This window comes from Lontra canadensis, unplaced genomic scaffold, assembly GCF_010015895.1.
Source record: "Lontra canadensis isolate GAN:19392208 unplaced genomic scaffold, GSC_riverotter_1.0 scaffold141, whole genome shotgun sequence".
Taxonomy (NCBI): Eukaryota; Metazoa; Chordata; class Mammalia; order Carnivora; family Mustelidae; genus Lontra; species Lontra canadensis.
In genome coordinates, this window is record NW_022631135.1 from 1,780,326 (window position 1) to 1,801,364 (window position 21,039).

Genomic DNA, 21,039 nt, shown 5'->3' on the forward strand with positions numbered 1-21,039 from the left:
CCTTGTGGATTATGGTAAACTTAGTAACATTGTTTCTACTTTGTATTTCCCACCCTTTTAATTTGATATTTTATTTTAACCTGTCCTAAAAAAGTTATTTTTTAATTATCAACACCAGGCCCTATTGGCTATTGATATGAGCTTTCTTTGGTACTTTTCTTCAGATGTTTGCTTAACTAGAATATGTCTTTGAAAATCAGGGAATTGATGAAATGATTATTTGCTTAAATATCAGAGGTGCCAAAAAAACCTTTTCTGGCTCACTAATTCTAGTTTAGGGAAGAATCTCATATTTTATCACCCCAAGAGACTAGTTCAACCAAATATGAAATGTATTTATTCAAAATAATTATCTTAAACTGCATGTTCTTTTATCATCATCTCCTGACAGATTTATGTTAGATTGGGGACATTGTCTTCTCTGTTTTATATGAACATGGTATCATACCTGATTGTTACAAAATACCTATTTGCTGTTTTCCTTTCTTTCTCACTTAGGAAAGGGTTAAATGCCTAGAGCTCCAGCATGATACATGCTAGCATTTAAGAGAGCCAGTATTTAAAATAATAATTGTGTCTTACTTAACTGTTCTACCTCCTTCTGATTTTATTTCTCTTCTTTCTTTTTAAAGATACGAAAAAAGAACACAAATATTCCAAAGAAGAGTGTATGGATTTTCACTGGGGAACAGTTCTCCTAACTCACAACCAGAATCTAGGTTTATAAAGTCTATTAAACTAAGCCTGCTGTGATTTCCCCCTTTATTAAATATGAGAAGTATTTACCATTAAGAAAAAAATCCAGCAGATTGATAACACTATTTCTGACAAATTAGAAGCAAGTACTGTTTGAAATGATAGCATACATTCAGTAGTTCTCTTAATTGGTATTATGAAAAAAAAATGTATTGATGATGGAGTTTTAGAAGGTCCAGAATTTCTGTGATATGTCTTTGAAGCTTGTTTTTGTGGGCTCCGGTCCTAATAGTGCTCATTTTATTTTATTTTATTTTGTGTGTGTGTTTTTTTTAATAGCGCTCATTTTAAAGCTAGTATTTTCCCTTTCATGTTTGAGGAGAGTGCTATACTAATTAATCTATGGGGTGGAGATTTTTTTTTTTATCTGCCGTATTAGGAATCTCTCTGAGAAACAGTGCTATAGTTTGTGATGTTAGCTTGCTTGTAATAGAGGGGTTCTTGAAGTACTTCAGCAGCTGGGTTTGAGCAGGTAGTAACAAGCTGTGCCTCATAGGCACGGATCTTTGCAGATCCAAAGGAACCGCTGAATTGTTTCCCCTCTGTTATGTTGTTATTAGTCTTCTGATTGGGCCTTTTAGTTGCTCTTAGAAGCAGTGGTTTGGTAACAGATAGCCTTGCCTACCATGACCCTACGTATTTTTTAGGTTTTGTGTCGTGTGTGTGTGTGTGTTTGTTTGTGTGTGTGTATGCTTTAATAAATTGCTAGTTATTGCTTAAAACTTTACAAAATGATTTCTATTTTGCTTTAGCATCTGCTCCTCCTTTTGTCTACAAATTCTAGTCTTCAACCTAGTACAGTCATCCGATGATAAATATTACTACAATGACTTTTCTCTGATTCTTAATTGAGACCTGTTAATGAGATAATAAAAAATATCATTATTTCCATAATTGCCAAATCTAACATAATTGTGAGGATAAAGGACATTTTACTTAAGACCGTTACCATACTGGATATTCCCTGATATGGTACAAGCAAGCATTAATATTTCTTAAACTGAGTTTGATGAGCTTGACAATAGATAAAAGAGACAGAAATATAAAAGGTACATTTCTGGAAGCTATCATAAATCAGAAATAAAGTTTTGAAGTCATAATTTCATTCTATATAGAAATTGTGCATGCTTATTTATCTTATATGCTATGAATTATTATAAATGTGTTACATATGTATTATGTTGTATGAAGTTAGAACAGTCTGTGAAAGACCTAGCTATTGTATAATTTATGGTTTATTTCCCATAAATAAAGATATATGTAAGTTGATTTCACTTTATCTACCTTAAGCTATAAAGGTGGTCTCAAACTTGAAGTTTCTCTATCTATGTTTTTGGCAGAAGCAAATATAAATCCTTTTTAGAAGAAAATACTTCCATCCCCGGCTTCTAAAGAATCCTGAAAATTTTCAACATCAATGAACAGAACACAGTTAAAAACAACCTGGCACATAGAGGAAAATGGCACAGTGAGCAAAACCCATCAGAAATACCCTTCTTCAGAAGCAGGCATTTCAGATGGTATTGTTATCAGATGCAGATTATAAAACTCTTGACTACTTTTGAAGAAAATATAGAAGAAATAGTGTTGGGTGGCTCAAGTCAGTTAAGTGTCCAACTCTTGATTTCGGCTCAAGTCATGATCTCAGGTTGTAACAGGCTCCATGCTGGGTTTGGAGCCTGCTTAAGATTCTCTCTCTCCATCTGCCTCCCCATCCCCCAAAAAAAGAAATTAAAAAAAAATTTAAAAATTAAAAAAAAAAATCTTAGTAGTTGGGGAGGGTATGTGTTGTAATGAGTACTGGCTATTATATAAGACTGATGAATCACAAACCTGTATCCCTGAAACAAATAATGCATCATATGGTAATTAGTTGAATTTAAACAAATAAAAATTCACTTATTTAAAAAAAAGAAAATATAGACAAAATAATAGTGAATTGGAAGAAGGGTAATTTCCTGTGATCTTTCTTTTTGTGATACATGTTAGACGATGCTTTCTGAACTACCTTCCTGCTTACTAATTCTGTTTTTCACTGTGTCTCTTCTGATGTGAATCCTTGGCACTGAATTTTGTTCATTTGTTTATTCCCATAAATTTTATTTGGTTCTTTAAAGACTTTCTAGGTCACTTTTTATAGTTTAATGTTTTCCCATTAATATCCACTTTTTCCTTTAATGCATACTATCTGAAGAGATGACAGTTTTCTAGAACTGATGAAAGATACCAATCCTCAGATTTAAGTAGCTCCTTAACTCTTAAGCAGAATAAAAAAAAAAAAAGAAATGCATATCAGCAAATGACAGAATAATATTGCAGAATACGAAAGTAAAAATAAAAAGATTTTAAAGGTATTGGAAAAAAAGACATTTCCTTCAAAAATGTAACAGACAGCTGAATTCTCAGTAGCAATGATTAAAAGCATAAGGTGGTGTAACCATATCTTCACTGTGCTGAAGGAAGATAATTGCAAAACTGCAATTATGTACCCAGAAGAAATATCTTTCAAGAATGAGAACAAAATAAAGACATGTATAAAGTAACAAATACTGAGAGGATCTGCCATCAGGAAAATTGTGAAAGAAATATTTCAGGCAGAAGAAAATACATTCCAGTTGATTCCAGATAAAAGGTACAAAGGAAAATGTGTTAAAATGAATGAAGTCATAAATACTTGGGTAAATCTAAATGAACTTATAAAACAACATGACTTAGGAGTTTAAAAATTAGAATAAAAGTAATATTAAAGAAGAAGAAGTCTGTAAAGCTATAACCTAAATAGCCATATTAATAACTTGGGAAAAAAACCCAAAACAAAATGGAAATTAAACATAGGCTACTGAAGGAAAGAAAAAAATAAAGATAAGACCAGAAATCAGTAAAATAAAAAAAAAAATAAACCAATAAAAGAGGAGACTGACAAAGCAAGAAGTAGATTCTTTAAAAAGGAGTATTACTTCTGGTGAGCCTCATTAAGACAAAAAGGAAAGGAGGAATGGAAGAAGGACCACAAACAGATCTACAGACACTGAAGAAATAACAAAAGGCTATTATAAATCACTTTCTACCAATATATTTGAAAATATATATGAAGTGAAAAAGTCCAAGAAGAAAAATAACTTACCAAAACTGGCTTAAGAAAAATTAGAAAATAAATAATTTTATAACCCATGAAGAGATTGATGCAGAAAATTAATAAACTTATACAGATCTTTCTAGGCCCAGAGAGCTTCACCAATGAATTCTACTAAACCTCCAAGGAAGAACTAACTCTGATCTTCAACCTTTTTATTGCTCTTCTTAAATTTACTTTTTTTGAAGTTGTCACAGCTTAAAGATCTTTTTGTCATTCATGTTCTGGAGTTTTAAAATGCTGTGAATAAGAATGAGCCTTTTATTATTCTGGATGCTTGATATTAGTATCTTTGATTTGAAGATTTGCGTATATCTTTTTTAATCCCACTGAGAATACTAATTAGGTGTTTGCTTCTAATATATTTTTCTCTTCCTCTCCCTTTTTTTTTCCCCTTCGTGTTGATCTTATACTTTCTGTTTATCTCATATTGTAGGGTAACTTCAAATGAGTGGTGAATCATGGCTGTTCACTGATAGTTAAGAATGAGGGATTGGGGGGGGGGTTCCTGGGTGGCTCAGTTGGTTAAGTGTCCAGCTTGATCTCAGCTCACATCATGATCTCAGGTGCTCCATGCTCAGCTCAGCCTGGAGTCTGCTTGAGATTCTTTCCCTTTGCCCCTTCTCCTGTTCATACACATTTGATCTCTTTCTCTCTCTCTCAAATAAGTAAATACTAAAAAAAAAAAAAAAAAAAAAAAAAAGGATTAGATAGGTTGAATGGAGGCAGAATTTGTTGATTGGAGTTTGCTTAGAGTAAAATGGACAGGGAGGAGCTTCTGGTTGGGCTAAAGATACCTAAATGCCAGAATAGGAAAACTTTACTCTGGGTCACTAATATCCACATCCTAGTGCCCTTAGTCCTCTGGCATATGGGTTCATTGTGGAAAATTTGGAAAATAAAAGTACCGAGAAGAAAAAAAAATCACTTGTGAGCCTATCAGGCAGAGATAAGACTATTTATAAAAGATATGTCATGTATAATAGAAAGTTAGAACAACACTGCCCATTTTATTTTATTACTTGCAATTTGTAGTCATTAGTGTATCTTTCCCCATGCTGTAAAATTTCTTCTACGTTATCATTGTTAATGACTATATAATATTCAATTACATAAATATATTTTCTTTAGCCATTTTCTATTGGAAGTTGTGTATATGTCTATTTTTTCTTGTAAGTGGTGCTGCATGTAAACATTTGTAATAAATATTTGTACATAAATTTTTATCTTAGGATAAGCTGCAAGAAGTGTAATTTTTGAGCAAAAGAATATGAATATTTTAAGGTGTTCTTATACTCACAGTGCTTGGATCAGTTAAAGGCTGTACTTTTGTTAAGTGTGCAGACATGGATCTGTGGTACTCTAATATACAGATTGTTGTTTACCTGGATCCCTTTTTCATCAACATGGGTTGGAGAGCTGCTGTATAGAAATAATTAAAAATACCAGTACCACCATCCCATGAAAAACAACATTTTGCTTTCTTTCTCACTCTAGTGTATCTTTTGGGTAGATTTTTTTAAACCATTGCATGGTCTTCAACAGCTGTTGAAAACAGATTTCTGCAGAAAAAATAATTGGGAGGGGAAATGTTAATATACTAGTTTATGGCATTTCTTTTACCAGCATCTTAAAAAGAATACCCTGTAGTTTGCTTAAACATTGGTTATATTGTCCCTGAATCTTTAATGGGCTCAAGTGCTCTTAGTGAGTTGGCTATTCCTGGTAGGGACCATCATTTATTGAACACCTCTGTGTCACAGTCACCAATCTGGGCACTTTCTGTACTTTTTATGCCCAAAGCTTGTGCCAATTTTGAGAGGTAGGTATTATCACCCCTTTAGAGGTTTTTAAAAATAAAGTTAAATGGTGATATGAAATGCTTCCAAGTCACACAGTTTGTGGTTGTCTAAAAGTCACTGGAACACGAGCTCCATGAGAACACTGAAATCATTTTGTTCACTGGTGTAGTCCCAGCATTAGATCAATCTTAACATGTAGTAGTCTCTCAAGAAATATTTGTTGAATGCTGACAAAATGAATTAAGAGAGGTGGGATTTGAACCATAGCCATTTTGAACCTAAAACTCTTTCTGCCAGGCAGAAATCAACTTGTTCAGAGTTTTACTGTGAGGTTTGCCCCAGAGAGATGGACCTGGTCAGTGTTTGGTGTCTTCTTCCTCATTTTCATTTGCTCACTCATATAAAGTGCTTTATGTAAAATGTCACTGTCATTTGAGAGAATCTTCAGTTAAGTCAGACATAACTAAAATAATACTGAGTGTGTAAAAGGCTAAGCAGAAGTTAGAACTATTTTTTTCAAAAGTTCCTAAATCCACTCAAGCAGTTGTTTTGAAGGATACTTTGAACTCTGTAATAGTTAAAAGTTCCTCAAGGATATGACATTTTCTCTGGTATTCCTTCAGATGCCCTGTGGAAGTTTCTGAGGATCTAATACTCACTAGGAAAAAAAAAATTTTGCCTGAAGACTCAGCCCTGTATAGAACTGGGTTCTCACAAAGTTTTCGTCAGAGAGCTTGCAGCTATGCTTAAAGGTCAGAAGACTGATAAGCAATGTGATAGGTCAGCTAATCACCTTCACCTTGCATCAGCATTTACAGTCCATCTGTCATATGTGAATATGAAATCTATCAAATACCAGTCTACCATATCCTAAAAAAAGAAAGTTTTTCATTTATATTTATTGTAGGCATCATTTATATAGAATAGATATCAAGGCACTTAGATTGACCCTGTCAAGTCAGATGAAGAAAAGGAACAGGTTTATGGTTTTCTCTCAAATTTTGTTTAATGAAGTCACAGTTTGCTCATTTTCAGCTCAGCAATTATTGGTTGAATGCCTACTGTGTGCTAGGCACCATACTACACACAGAGAGTACAAAAATGAGTTAATTACCCCTCCCTGGAACTCAAAGTCTAGTCAGAGACAGATCCATCTCATGGAACATGGTGAAGGCTGTAGTGCTTGGGAGTGAGGAGGACAGAGGAGGACAGAGCATCTCCTGAGAAAGGAGAGGTAGGTGAGTCCAGGCTCTTACTTCACACTTGGACTCATACCAGAGCCTTCCACAACATTGCCAAGGGATTTTTCTAGAATTTATAAGTCCAGTCATATCACTTCCATGTTTAAATGCCCCAGCACTTCCCCACTGACTGCCCCCCAGACTGTGGCCCCCTTTCAGCCACTCCCATGTCCCCCATTGCCCCACTGCTTTACAGCCTGCTTGCCCAAGTTCAGATCTTGCCCCTGCGACTTATCAGCTCTCTGCCCCTCAGTTTCCTTAAACTGGGTGAATGTCAATAATCTGCCTCAATGTTATTGTGAAGATGAAATGATTTGATCTAAAACTCTGAGAACAGTGCCTCCTGCATGGTACTGGAGAAGTGATGCTTATTACGCTATTCCTTCTGTCTCCTAGGCTGGTGGTAGTTTCTGTACCCCTCTGGCTTTGCACAAGGTGACAATTGCACACATTGTTGCTACCATGTGATTTAATTCTTAGGCCGCTTCTCACCATTTCCTGTCTTTATCATCAATAAACTGGAGTTCTTGGCCTGATTAGATGGTAAACTCTGAGATTAGGGATTTCACCACAAATAATTTTTTGTTTTATTTTTGTGCTTCCCCACAGAACCTAAATACAGTGCATGTTGTGGACACTCAAATACCTGTTTATTGAGGGAGGGGGAAATCCCTTTCTCTCCAAGTCTCTTCTTGTGAAGTGTTTTCTGTTTTTTATTTTTTGTTTTTTTGATCCCCATTCTTTCCTTTTCTTCTCTCCACTGTGCTATTAGCATGTTAACATTTTTTACATATTTCTGCTATAGCTCTTGTCCCATTCCATTGTAATCATTCATTTCCATGTTCCACCCTCCCTCCCCTGCTTCATTACTATTGCTTTCATTTGTCTCTCTGGCCTTTAGTAAAGGGACTGCATACAAGTAGACATTCATATATGAATGAATGCTCAATAAAGAATAATATCTGTTATATTAATGCCACTGTATTTGAGGGAATCTGAGAAAAATAAAATTGAGTGCTTTCTTTGTATCTATTTCTTTTGGTTAACTAAATGTCCAAGAAAGGCCTAATGATTTAAGTACCCCAACTAAACAAGCAGGAAACTCTCAAATAAATATCCTTCTAATGTAGAGGCAAAACATTCCAATAATTTACCTGTGTGTCTGGTAGCTCCATGTGTTCTAAGATAAAATGTTCTGTCTCTAATTTTTTAAGAGAATATCAAAATATGAAAACTACCTAAATTGTTATAGAGGTAAAAATGAGTAGTGAATTTTGACATTGCTATAAAAAAAATTATTTATTTGAGAGAGAGAGCACACACACAAATGAAGGGTGGGGGAGGGACAGAGGGAGAAGCCTACTTCCTGTTCAGCAGGGATTCCCATGCTGGGTCTTTGTCCCAGAACCCTGAGATCATGACCCTGAGCCAAAGGCAGATCCTTAACTGCCCGAAGTCACAGTTGGCTGATGTTCAGCTCAACAATTATTTGTCCAGCTGAGCCACCTGGGCGTCCCTGACATTGCTTTCTTAAACCACTCTGAGAAGAAATTAAAATTGAATTAGATTTCACAGCTCTGAAAGTTCCTATTAAAAACTATTCTGATTGGGTATTGTATAACACAGTAGTAGGTGATGTAAGTTTCATCTTTTATGGATGTGATTGTAGATGAGAATTGATTGTCCCTATTGTCATATTTTGTTCCGTTTCCATGCTTTTCATTATCTTATAAAAGATAAATTGAGGGGTGCCTGGGTGGCTCTGTCAAGTGTCGCCTTCGGCTCAGGTCATGATCTCAGGGTCCTGGATCAAGCCCTGTGGCAGGCTCCTGACTCAGCAGGGAGCCTGCTTCTCCCTCTCCTCCCCACTAGTGCTCTCTCTGACTCTCTCAGATAAATAAATAAGTAAATAAAATCTTTAAAAAGATAAATCTAAGTAACATCTTTTAGCAATGAAGAGGTAATGAAAAAAAAAAAAATCATGCCCCATCAGCTTAACGGGAGGGTGGAGATTGCATATATCATGTGTGTTTTAAACCCATGCTTACCATTTACTTACTTATTTTGATTTGTAATTTGCGGGGCTTAACTCCCAACCTTGACATCCAAAGTTGGATGCTTAACTGACTGAGCCACCCAGGCGCCCCAATTGAGAATTTTGTGTATTTCATTTTTCTCTTTTTATTCACCTTTTTATTGCTTTTCAGTAAAATTTTGTAGTTTTCATCATCTAGGCTTGTAAGTTATTGGATTTATTTTTGGTTATATTTGGCTGCTAGAAGCAGTATTTTTTCACAAGGTATTTCTGTTGGATGTTAACTGTGTGACACGTAGTGATTTTTTCCTCACAGTCTAACTCACAGTCTGACTTGATCACCCACTTAGTTGTTGTTGTTCTTCTTCTTCTCCTTCTTCTTCTTTTTTTTTTTTAAGTTGCCTCTTTGTCCATCAGGGTCCTTGAACTCACTGACCCAAGATCAGGAGGTGTGCACTCTGAAGATGGAGCTAGCCAGGCGCTCCTCCTTAATGCTTGGAATTTAAATGCTTGCTTACCACCAGATCGTCCTGTAGCTTTCCTCAAGATGAGACATTGTAATGGAACCATTCACGCATTCTGTTTTATGATTAGTAAGAACTGTACAGTTGTTGGTAATATATCTCCATGACTAAATTTCTTACAGAAGTGAGGGAATGTGTATTTTAAACAAATACATTTCAGAATATAAATAAATTTCTCCAACTGTGATTTTTTTATTTGTTGGTATAAATTTAACTCTGATTATTAGCATAAGTAGTAGAACTTTTGGGTCTTCTTACTTCCAACAAGCATTTTATGCCAGTTTCAGGTTTCTCCTTTTAGTTTCATCTCCATTCCAAGCTGCCCCACTTCTGAGAACCCAGACTCTAAAATTCCTTTTAGGCTCATAACTTCCATTCTTCCTCATTCCTTGCCCCCTCCCTCATTCCCACTCCCACACTTGCCTGATCCCCTGTCTTCTCCCAGTTCTCACATTTGTGTCCCCATGCTCCCAACCCTTTTCAGAAGCCACTGCAGCTATAATTTGATTCTTGTCAGCTTTTCTGCTCAGTTTCTCCTGCCTTCCTTTCTCCCCACGCCATGTTATCTTTTTGTCCCATCGCTCCACTCCCAGCTTGGAAATTCCAGGCTACCTGGACCATTTATAATCCATGATTTCAGGTTCAGCAGGGCTCCCAGAGCATGAAGGTCTTTGCAGTTTTCTCTTGTTGACTCAGTCTTCTTTGCACCATGGATTTGCAACCATTCTTCACTTGGGATGTCTTATGCCCCTCATTACAGGGCCCCGGCTAGACTTTTTCACTCCCAAGAGATATTCTTAGTTGCCCAAGAAAATTGAGGATGTCCATCACCAGGGGCTTCTAACTTCCTCTGGCTGTATCTCATTTTTTTTTTTTTTTTATCTTCCTCTCAGCCTTCTTCTGACGTTGCCTATCTTTGAGGCTAACCTCCTGAGATGGTGTAGATTAAACTGACTTTTTAAGCCAGTTTCTTAAAATGAGCTTATTTCTTGATTTTTGTTTGTGTGAGTTTATTGTGAAGACAGTTTTGAAATAAGCATGCTTGGACAATTTTCTTGCCCTTTGTGAGAGTACAGATGACCCTAGATTGACATGACCTTGTGGCATGCTCACTTTCAGTTACCACAGTTTAATTCATGAACACCAGTCCCCCAACAATGTAGTTCAAGTTTCAGTTACCAAGATTTATTAACTGTGAGGAGTTGCATTGAGTACAATTTTCGCTGCTAGCTTTTTCAGTCCACAAATCACCATGTAAATAACAGATGCATATGGCGGCCAGTGACCAACATGGTTTCTTCTAACGTCTGTCAGTGATTGTTACTATGCATCCGTTGGTCATTCACAGACAGCAAAGCAAGCAGTTGTGTTGCTTCCTTGTCCGTGGGTGGTAAATGTACATGACATTTTATACAGATGGATGGTTGAAAGAGAAAATTAGCTGATGAAAGTAAAAATTCAGAAACGGAAAGAAAAGTGATAATGCCAGAAGTGAAATTCAGGTCACATATAAATGGGGTTCTGGAAGAAAAAGCCAACTGTGGGAATGTTAACACTGCCTCTGTTCCACAGACTGTAGCTAGCTATGCTGCCAGAGGAGCTTAGTGATAGTGAGTTTATGGATATAGTGAGGAGCGTGGTCATGATGGAGAGGATGAGGATGTCCTAGAGCAAGGGACACTGGCATAAGAATTCTTATTAAAGGGGGGCCCCTGGGTGGCTCAGTGGGTTAAGCCTCTGCCTTTGGCTCAGGTCATGATCCCAGGGTCCTGGGATCTAGCCCCACACTGGGATCTCTGCTTGGTGGGGAGCCTGCCTCTCCCTTTCTGCCTGCCTGTCTGCCTCTCTGCCTACTTGTGATATCTCTCTCTCTCTAATAAATAAATAAATAAAATCTTTAAAAAAAAAAAGAATTCATATTAAAGGAACTCATGGAGATACTTCACGTTATTAAAAGTCCAAAGGTTAAAACATGGAAAATTAAGCGTGGGAAGGAATGTGGTGGTTTGCCAAGGCCTGGAAAAGATATTTACTCTGTATTGTAAGCTGTATGATGATAAGATAAAGCACTGTTCAAACATTTTTCATAAGTTTATTATCATGAAGACTTTAATTCTCCATGTTTTAAATTATAGTATACTAAATATGATGAGTTTTACAATTTTTTCATTTCCCTATATGTTCATCACCAACAGAGTTTTTAGTGTTTTCGATAGAGACTTAAAAATTACCTTTCATATGTTTGTGCCTGCTTACACCACCATTGAAGGCTTAGGGGAATCTGTTCGTGCTCTCTGCTAGTGCCTTGTTCTGTTTGCCATTGTTGACTTGTTTGTCCAACCTCTTCCTCTGGTGACTCCCTATTTCAGTGGATATACATACACTTAGGTTTTTGATTTCCTAGAGGAAAGACTTCACCTAGACCCTGTTGTGTTTGAGGCCCACTATATCCTTTTTATTTTTATTTTTTAAGGATTTTATTTGTCAGAAAGAGAGAGAGAGCAAGCACAGATGGGGGGAGAGGCAGGAAGAGGGAGAAGCAGCATCCCTGCTGAGCAAGGAGTCTGATGTGGGACTCTATCCCAGGACCCTGGAATCATGACCTGAGCCAAAGGCAGGCACTTAACTGACCAAGCCACCCAGGTGCCTGAGACCCACTATATTCTTGCTCCCTTTTCCTTTACCCTCATTTTCTTCTGAAATAAGTCAGACCTGCCAATTCAGTTTACTTATTATTTCCTTTCTCTTTAGTTCTTGCAGTCACTTGACATTAGGCACCTCAAGGACAAAGGTCATGTCTGTTTTATTACTGAGTATCCAGTACTTAACCTGGCAACTGACATATACAGTTAAACTTGGTGTCCCATTTGGGGGAGCGAGTTCATAAAAGCCTGCACCCACCATCCACCTTGTCCCATTTACCCATTCCTTGGGTCTGTGTTATCTCTTTAGCTTGGCTTTGGGGAAACACCACTCCACCTGTCACTACATCCATTCCCCTTTGCATATTCTTTGTTCTTGCCAAAGTAGGCTGCTCGTTGTTCATTTGCTGCCTTCCATTTCTTCCTTCAGAACTGTCCTGATGCTGTTCTTCCTCCTACAAGTGTTCTCTATCAGATCATCTATCATATCATACCATCATCTCCCCCTTTCAGAGTCCTGGCTAAAGCTTTTCTCCCTGAAGCCTTCTCTCATCTCATTCTTTCCAACCACTGCAACTTTTCTCCTTCTTTAAACAACTGTGGAATGGGAGCTGCTCCTAGCACCTGCCAAATATGAGCCATTTATGCTGTCATATTTATGTTTTCCCGCACAGATAGAAGCTCCCTGAGGCATTTCTTCCTCTTTCCTGTGCATAATTCAGTCTTTACACATAGTTGGTACTGAACGCGTGGTTTGTTGGATTTTCCTGCAAAGTGAGATTCCAGAGATCTGTCAAGGAAACTGCATGCTGCTAAAAATATTGAGGGTTGTTCTATGGATTATTATTATTATTATTATTATTATTATTTGCTCCTTTTCTAATTCTCAAGTAAAAATTCTTTCTGGTGTATCTATCTACCTTAAAATGCCAAAGGCCCCAAGAGTGGAGAATGAGAAAGTGGCAAAATGTTAGAGCTGAAAAGATTTTTAGAGATCCATGTAGTCTAGCCCTTTAGTTGTATAGGGGAGTAATCTGATGTCTAGAGCATGTACGTGATCTCCCCCAAGTTACACAACCAGTTTGTGGTAACGTTTGGACCCACAGTGCAGGTGCCTAGTCCTGTCTAGTAGTGCCTGTTCCCACAAGCTGCTGTGGGGCATGGGGCATGTTAGGATATTGTTTAGGTTTGTGTAGTTAGATTATGTAAAAGAGGCATCTACTAGTCACATATTGCCTTTTGTGGATTAACAAATAAAGAATTAAGAAAAAATGAAGAATTAAGAAAGAATTAAGAAAATGAACCTCTAAATAGATTGTTTTCCTCTCTCCTTCCCTTAATTATTTCCAAATTCTGACTGGATTCATTTGCATTCACTGGGAAGTTCTGGAAGCATTCATCTTCAATGGCATAGATTCGTTTGCTAACACTTAAGTAAACTTTTTCTTGAAGTATAACATACATAAAGAAAAATGCACAAAGCCTAGGTGTGGAGTTTGAATTTTCACAAAGCACAGACATCCGTGTGACCTGACATCAGGAAACAGAGCAGCACCAGCAACTTTAGAAACATTTGATGAAATAAAAGGGTTTGAAGCCATATAATTTTTTTTTCTCTCTGCAGGTATTGTCAGTCTGTGTGTTAACAACAATCCTTGGTTGTATATTTGGGTTGAAACCAAGCTGTGCCAAAGAAGGTAATTACTATAGCAATTCACATGAACACACACACATGTGTGTATGTGTGTTGCTATTTAGACGTCTTCAGAATATGGTTGAGAAAAGCATTATATCCTAATCTGTGAGTGGTCCGTAGTTATGGCAGACTTGATGCTGGTTTGAGCCTTCTTGAAGCTCTTTCATTGAATTAGCTATATAAAATTTTATTTATTTGCAAAACTGCATCCTAAAACAACAAAGAGGGGTTTGGACCAAAAAAGTCAACCAAACAAAGAGAAAACCCCAAAACAACAACAAAAAAATTCAAACAAACCAGCAAATAATGGCCTAAAGATTCTGGTGCTGGGCCCATGGAACCCTCTCCCTGCCTCTCTCCAGGATTCCTAGGACACTCTTTCCCCAGGGAGTTAGTCTCTGAAGCAGTTCTGGCGGGGTTACTAGGTAACCATTCAGTGTCACTGGGCAACCCGAAACTTACTGTTACGTGCCCTCACGGCTTTTAAAATTGTGGGCCTTGGTGGTCAAGAGCTAGGATTACTGCTTTTTTCTGTTGGATTTGTATTATCTTACAAGTGGATTTTAGTAATCTAATGAAAACCTAGCTTTTTCCAAGTATGTAGTAAACAGTTATAACATAAAATTATTGTTTTTAATAAAAAGTCTTCCTTCCATATCCACCATGTATCCTTTTTTTTTTTTTTTAAGATTTTAAATATTTATTTGACAGAGAGAGATCACAAGTAGATGGGCAGGCAGAGAGGGAGGGAGGGAAGTAGGCTCCCTGCTGAGCAGAGAGCCCGATGCGGGACTCGATCCCAGGACCCTGAGATCATGACCTGAGCCGAAGGCAGCAGCCCAACCCACTGAGCCACTCAGGCGCCCCATGTATCCATTTTAACAGAAACTTGCTAGTACCAACTATAGCCCAGCATCTTGTGGGCTGCTGGGACACAGTATGCTGGGCAAAATCCATATGTGGTCTTTGTCCTTAGGAAGCTGGGAGTCTAGTGTGAGACCAGGCTATTAACCAAATGCCCTAGTTCAGATGGAAGGAAGTGACGGGGGTGGGGGAGGGTAGGGGAAGGACAAGGTTTTATAAAAGCTTAAAAAATGGAAATCATACCTTGACTGGGGAGTTCATGCATTAGGCTGGGCCTAAAGGCTAAATGAGTGTTTTAGGTGATGGGGACGGTCACTCCAGCAGAAAGCTCGCATGGGGACATTACTTCTTTTATAAACCAAGACTGGGGGTGGGTTATGTCAGGCATTCTTTCTCTTTCTGAAATATTCAGAGAATCACTTTTAAAATCTTACCTCACATATGAAATTTTAGAGAACGTTATGGCTGTTGAAGCCAATCTTTCCTGAGCGTAAAACATTCAGCACAAGTCCTCCTTCTGACTTTTCTTTACCGTGCCGTAAGGATTTAAGTCTTACAAGCCCCAGTCGGGTTTGTAATCAGTTTTAAAAGTTCTATTTCTCTATGACAAGAGATAAAAACTTTGTGCCTTTTATTTGTGCCACTTTCTGTGTGTATTTCTGAAAAGATTCTTGGGTGCCTTTATTACACCATCCGTGTTCTGTCAGCTAGGATTTGAATCTATCTATCTTAAGTATATCAGTTGATTGCTTTGTGCTACTGTGATCTGAAAGCTCTAATGCAGGATTCACTATTTTCAGTTAAAAGTTGCAAAGGTCGTTGCTTTGAGAGAACATTTGGGAATTGCCGCTGTGATGTTGCTTGCGTTGACCTTGGAAACTGCTGTCTGGATTACCAGGAGACATGTATAGAACCAGGTAAATAAAAATATGCAGGGAAAAAGAAGGGGCCATGGACATTAGTAAAAGATCAGAGATAAGTTCTGCATCTTTTAGGTATGTGATTTATCTAACTCATTCGAGATTTTTAAAATTTTGGCTTTTGTATTTCCTTAGAGAAAAAAAAATTACAAGTTCTGCCTTATTCAACCCTTTATGGCTAGCCAAACCATGCCTCGTTTTAACGTATGCTGAAAGCCAGTATAATCTAATTTGCACTTAAACTAACGTCAAAAGGCTGCTTGAAATATATGAATATTTTCAGTGTGGGCTCATTACAACAAGAGTTCTTAGACATCTACTTCTTTTTATTGAAGTGTAGAGTTGACACAGAATGTTACATTAGTTTCAGTGTACTTACGTGTCTGCTTATACTTCAAAATAAAATAATCAGAACATGGAAATGTTCTCAGTTTGATTTGGATTTCTCTACATATGACTTGCATATTTAATATTTAAATGAGAACGGGCTAGGTTCAGATTAAATTTTGAGAACCCTGAAGATGGTTGGAGGAAAAAGCCTGAATTATATGATAATAATATTTGTCCATGTTTTAAAATGATGAAATTCTGGTCTTTTTAGCAACATAATAGCAATTGTTTCTTGCATGTTTTCTGTCTGTTAGTTCAGCTCGACCACTGTGGTGGCAGGCTCTGTGAGGAACTATGAGTTATGAAAGTGTTCATGGTGTCTTGTGGATCCTGCTCCAGAAGAGAGCAAGTCTGGGTCCATGTCAGATGTGTTGAATTGGGACCTTAACGTGTATTTTGTTGTTTGTTTCTAGAACGTATATGGACTTGCAGCAAATTCAGATGTGGTGAAAAAAGGTTGTCCAGAAGCCTTTGCTCCTGTTCCGATGACTGCAGGGACAAGGGCGACTGCTGTATCAATTATAGCGCCGTGTGCCGAGGTCAGCTCTCCACGCATCCATCTTGTTCCACGGCAGCCCGCTATCCTCCTTGGTGGTGGTGGGGTTTTGCAGAGGGGTCATTTTTTACACTATGAGTCTTACCTAGGGATAAACTATGTTGGCTGAGAAAATATTTAAGAAAACATTTTACTAAGGAAAGATTCAAACACATGTGAGTAAAGAAAGTACGCAGTGAATTTTGTACCCATCCATTGGGTAAAGAATTACTACTGTCTATGCTCAGCAAATCTTGTTCTAGCCGTAGTCACTCCCTCTCCCGCTACCGCCCCCTTCATGTTATTTTAACATCAGCTCCATATTTCATGCTGCCTTGTGGAAAGATGTCTTTTGCAGTCCTGGCTGAGTTCCATTCCCAGGTGCCCTCAGAGTGAATGAGGACAGTATCTGCCATGTGTTGAAAGAATAGATGTGAAATTACAGCCCAGGGTCATAGGATATTATGTAAACTGATGCTATGCTGATGTTTTGTCCCAGGGTTCTTTGCAATTGATGTGAGAGGAACTATGATATCGAGGATTTAGTACTAGAAGATATTGTTGGGTGGATAAAAGGAGGCTTGTAGGGGCACCTGGGTGGCTCAGTGGGATAAGCCTCTGCCTTCGGTGCAGGTCATGATCTCAAGGTCCTGTGATCGAGCCCCACATTGGGCTCTCTGCTCAGTAGGGAGCCTGCTTCCCTTCTTCTTCTCTCTCTGCCTGCTGCTCTGTCTGCTTGTGATCTCTCTCTATCAAATAAATAAATAAAATCTTAAAAAACAAAAAGGAGGCTTGTAAATTTTGCCTGAAAATATTAACAACTCAAGAGCGAAAAAGATGCCTCTCAGTTCTCACGAATACAGTAATATGTTTTAGTCTTACAATTACACTTTTTTTTTCTTTCTGATATCAACTAATTCGTACTATGAAACAGTGTAACTTTCTGTATTTGTTGTATTTTCCTAGAATCATGCCCCATATTATCTATAAATCTGTTAACATTTTGGTTTTGGACCCTTTCATAATGTCTCCCAGCATCACAATCATTGGTACTATTCAGTGTGTTCAACTTGTCTTATTTCTTGAAAATATTTTAGGAGAGAAAAGTTGGGTAGAAGAAACATGTGAGAACATTAATGAGCCAGAGTGTCCAACAGGGTAAGATGATGTTCTGAAATACTATTTTTCTGAGGTACTATTTTTTTTTCTCTTTCCAAATTGACAAGATAAAAATAATAACCAATCATTGGTTCATTAAATGGTATTTTTAGTCAGGCCTTGTGTTGGGCACCGGTGGTGTAGAGTTAATTATGGAATGACCTCCCCTTCCAGAAGCTAACAGAAAAAAGAGAGGTTGTTGACTATTTAGTCTGTAGTGTTCATGAGCAGTGGGTGGAAATCTTTTGTCTTTCTCCTTAGGAAGGAAGACCCTTTACTTCCATTTGTAGCTTTGAGAGTTAAATCTATAGCAAATTACTTTACAATTTTCTTTTAATTTTTTGTATTTTGGTTTACTTATAAATTAGAGGGATAAGCAATGTATCTGTGGGAGAATGTTGCATAATTTTTATAATTCATTTTGGTTCTTTTTGCCCTTAAAGTATTTTGCACAGTACCTTATGTATGCTAGGCCATCAGAAAAATTTGTGTGCAATTCATGGGAGGGGGGATTTTATGAAGATGTTACATACATTTATCTCTGCTCCACTTGAGATCTTTTACCTCATATAATTTGAATTATTCATCTTCAGAAATACATTTTTACTTTTTTAAAGTCATCATTTTTTTCCAAACTATTAAAATTTTTAAAGCTGTGCTTTGGCTTATTTTTTTGGTGTATATAATTTATTTTTGCTTTATAGGATGTGTATTCTTTTCTTTGGGATGAGAGAGTACTTTTTTGTTTAAAACAATAGTAGTAGCTGCAGCAAAAACTAAACCCAAACCAAAAAATTACATTAGAAGAGACTTTTTTTCAAAGGGACCTCTCTTGTACTTTGTGCTGTCCTTTAAGTCCAAGATTTATTGGAAAATTTAGATTTAGTGAATTTTGAATCTTTCTTTTCCTTCTACATACTGATCATGATTTTTCAGTTGTAATATTGATCCTTTCAGTGGAAATGTAACTGTTCCTTTCTTTACAATGAGATCGTAATTAGGAACCTGTGTTATGATACTAGAAGTATTTACCTGGTGGCACAATGAGCAGTTTATGTTTTATGTTGAGTGAATACAAATGATTTTATACAGTGATGGACCATTGAGACCCTATGCATCTGATTCTGGAATCTTCTAACTGAGCTATGGTGCAAACATGAGTTAGTGGAAATTACATACCAATTTTTTTTTTCTTTTTCCTTTTGTGTTTGTGTGTGAGAGTAAGCTGAGGAGGAGGTAGAATTGAAAAAAAGGCAAGGCAAAGTTAGGCATTTACTGTCATTTAAATTACTGAGTAAACTTTAAGTGGGAAGTTCTTTTATGGTTAGCCTGTGATCTATAACTCTCCTATTGTCCACCAGGTATTATTATAAATTCAGAAGTTCTGAACCATGCCTGTTCTGGTTTGGCCGTATAACAGCTGCCCATAGTTGTTCTCCTTGACTGAGCACATCACTGTAAATGTTTCTGCTCCTTTGGATTTCCACACCACGTGCATTGTGTGTGTGTGTGTGTGTGCATGTGCGTGTGTGCACGCGCACATACCCTCATTGTTTGTTCCTAGCTTTGGGTCATTCCCTTGTTGTTTATTTATTAAAAAGTAATGAATACATTCCAAACATCTCTACTAAATAGTACTGTCTTTTCAATATAGTAAATTTAAAAACTCAATTTTATATATAGTTTATGTGATATGAACTACCATCTAGCAGATTCACATAGAGATGATATCAGAAAGTGGTTGTTCAGGAAAAAACTTACTGGAAACAAAAATGTAATTTAGAGAATGCTATTTATTAGCATTCTGCAAACTGGGAAAATATTATTATATTTTAGTAGCATTTGGTCCAGCTTTTGGAATAGCAGGGTCTATGAATGCTAGTCTCCATACAGTGGTTCAACATGGTCTGAGTGCTTGAGAAATCCTATTTGATGGTATATGTATATATCATACAGATAATGAAATGTAAAAGCATGTATATTGCATATCAATGTGAAATCTCCTTTATAAGGATGTTTGCTGAACTTGTTAGTTTCCTTTAGATCACATGCTAACTTAAGTGAGAAATCTTCATTGGACTTGTGCCAAGGAAGGAAAAGAACCTTCACTGGATGTGTGTTCCATCTGCTTTTTTAAACATTTTTTTTTTCCCTTTTTCATTATCCAGGTTTGAAATGCCTCCGACCCTCTTATTTTCCTTGGATGGCTTCAGGGCAGAATATTTACACACCTGGGGTGGGCTTCTTCCTGTTATTAGCAAACTAAGTGAGTAACTTCAGAGTTCGCTATTGGGAGTGTCACTGTTTCAGTGAGATAGACTAGGGATGCGGGCTTTCTTTGGAAAAATACTGGCAGGATGTGTTTTACCAAACATCACTACGATGAAGTAGTTGAACCTGATGATAAGGAATTAGTCTCCAATATTATAATTACTTTGAAGCTACCTTTTAAATACTTCTAAGGTAATACAGTTTATACACACACACACAACACACACACACACACACACACACTATAGATACCTGTATGTATGTATGTATGTATTTTTTCTTAGAATTTTGGATTCCTTTTGTGGAAAAATCATTTATTTGATATTTATTACATCTTAAAATGGAATTTTCAAAACTGAAAGTATTTCTGATATGATTCTAGTAGTGTAGAATATTTGCTAGTTATCCTATAGTATCATGTAGCATCCTTCCAATTTCTTTGCCTCATACAAGGCCTTAACTGAATGATTATTCTGTAAGTTATTGATGCAGTAGTAGAGTGGTCTTAATATTAATGCTCAAGTTTTAAATCACATTAAGCCCCAGTTATATGGGTATCACTTGTATCATCACTGCTTATTGAGAAAGGAAAAAAATTGCATATGGGCATAAAAACTGTAGAACTTTGCTCATTCTCAGTGATGAGCAGTTAAGTAGTTACAGTGTAATGTGAGGCTAAAATAGAAGTTAATACAATGATTTTAGTGTTCTGGAATTTTAAAATATTATTTATTAGCCTTGAGTATATGAGATTAGTTTAAATATGAAAATCACTCTCAGTAATTACACATGTGCATTTATTTTACTTCTTTTATGAGGAACCAAAATAATTTTGGGAAACTTTAAAAAAATTTCTCTTTTTAATTTCTACCTAGAAGAGAATAATTTTTATAAGTAATCATTGACATGAAAAAAAATCTTTAGCAAAAAAGCAGGCATGGTCAAGGAAGGCTCTGTTCTTAGCAGTTAGGCCAACAGGCTTTGAGGCCTGAATCTGGTCCTTTGTGACCTTTAGGGGGTCCGTTTGTTTCCATGGCACCAAGATAGCATCCTGGGTTCAGAATTAAGGAGT

The 21,039-nt window shown here is 36.9% G+C and overlaps 1 protein-coding gene across 1 annotated transcript in view; it reads left to right on the top strand.

Annotated features, from left to right (window-relative positions):
- Positions 1-21,039, top strand: part of ENPP1 (ectonucleotide pyrophosphatase/phosphodiesterase 1) — a 69,897-nt gene that overhangs the window by 20,831 nt on the left and 28,027 nt on the right. Inside the window, exons 2-6 of the mRNA XM_032843454.1 lie at positions 13,758-13,830; positions 15,494-15,610; positions 16,417-16,542; positions 17,636-17,696; positions 19,865-19,962. Of these exons, the coding sequence (XP_032699345.1) occupies positions 13,758-13,830; positions 15,494-15,610; positions 16,417-16,542; positions 17,636-17,696; positions 19,865-19,962 (475 nt within the window). The remainder of the gene's footprint in view (positions 1-13,757; positions 13,831-15,493; positions 15,611-16,416; positions 16,543-17,635; positions 17,697-19,864; positions 19,963-21,039) is intronic.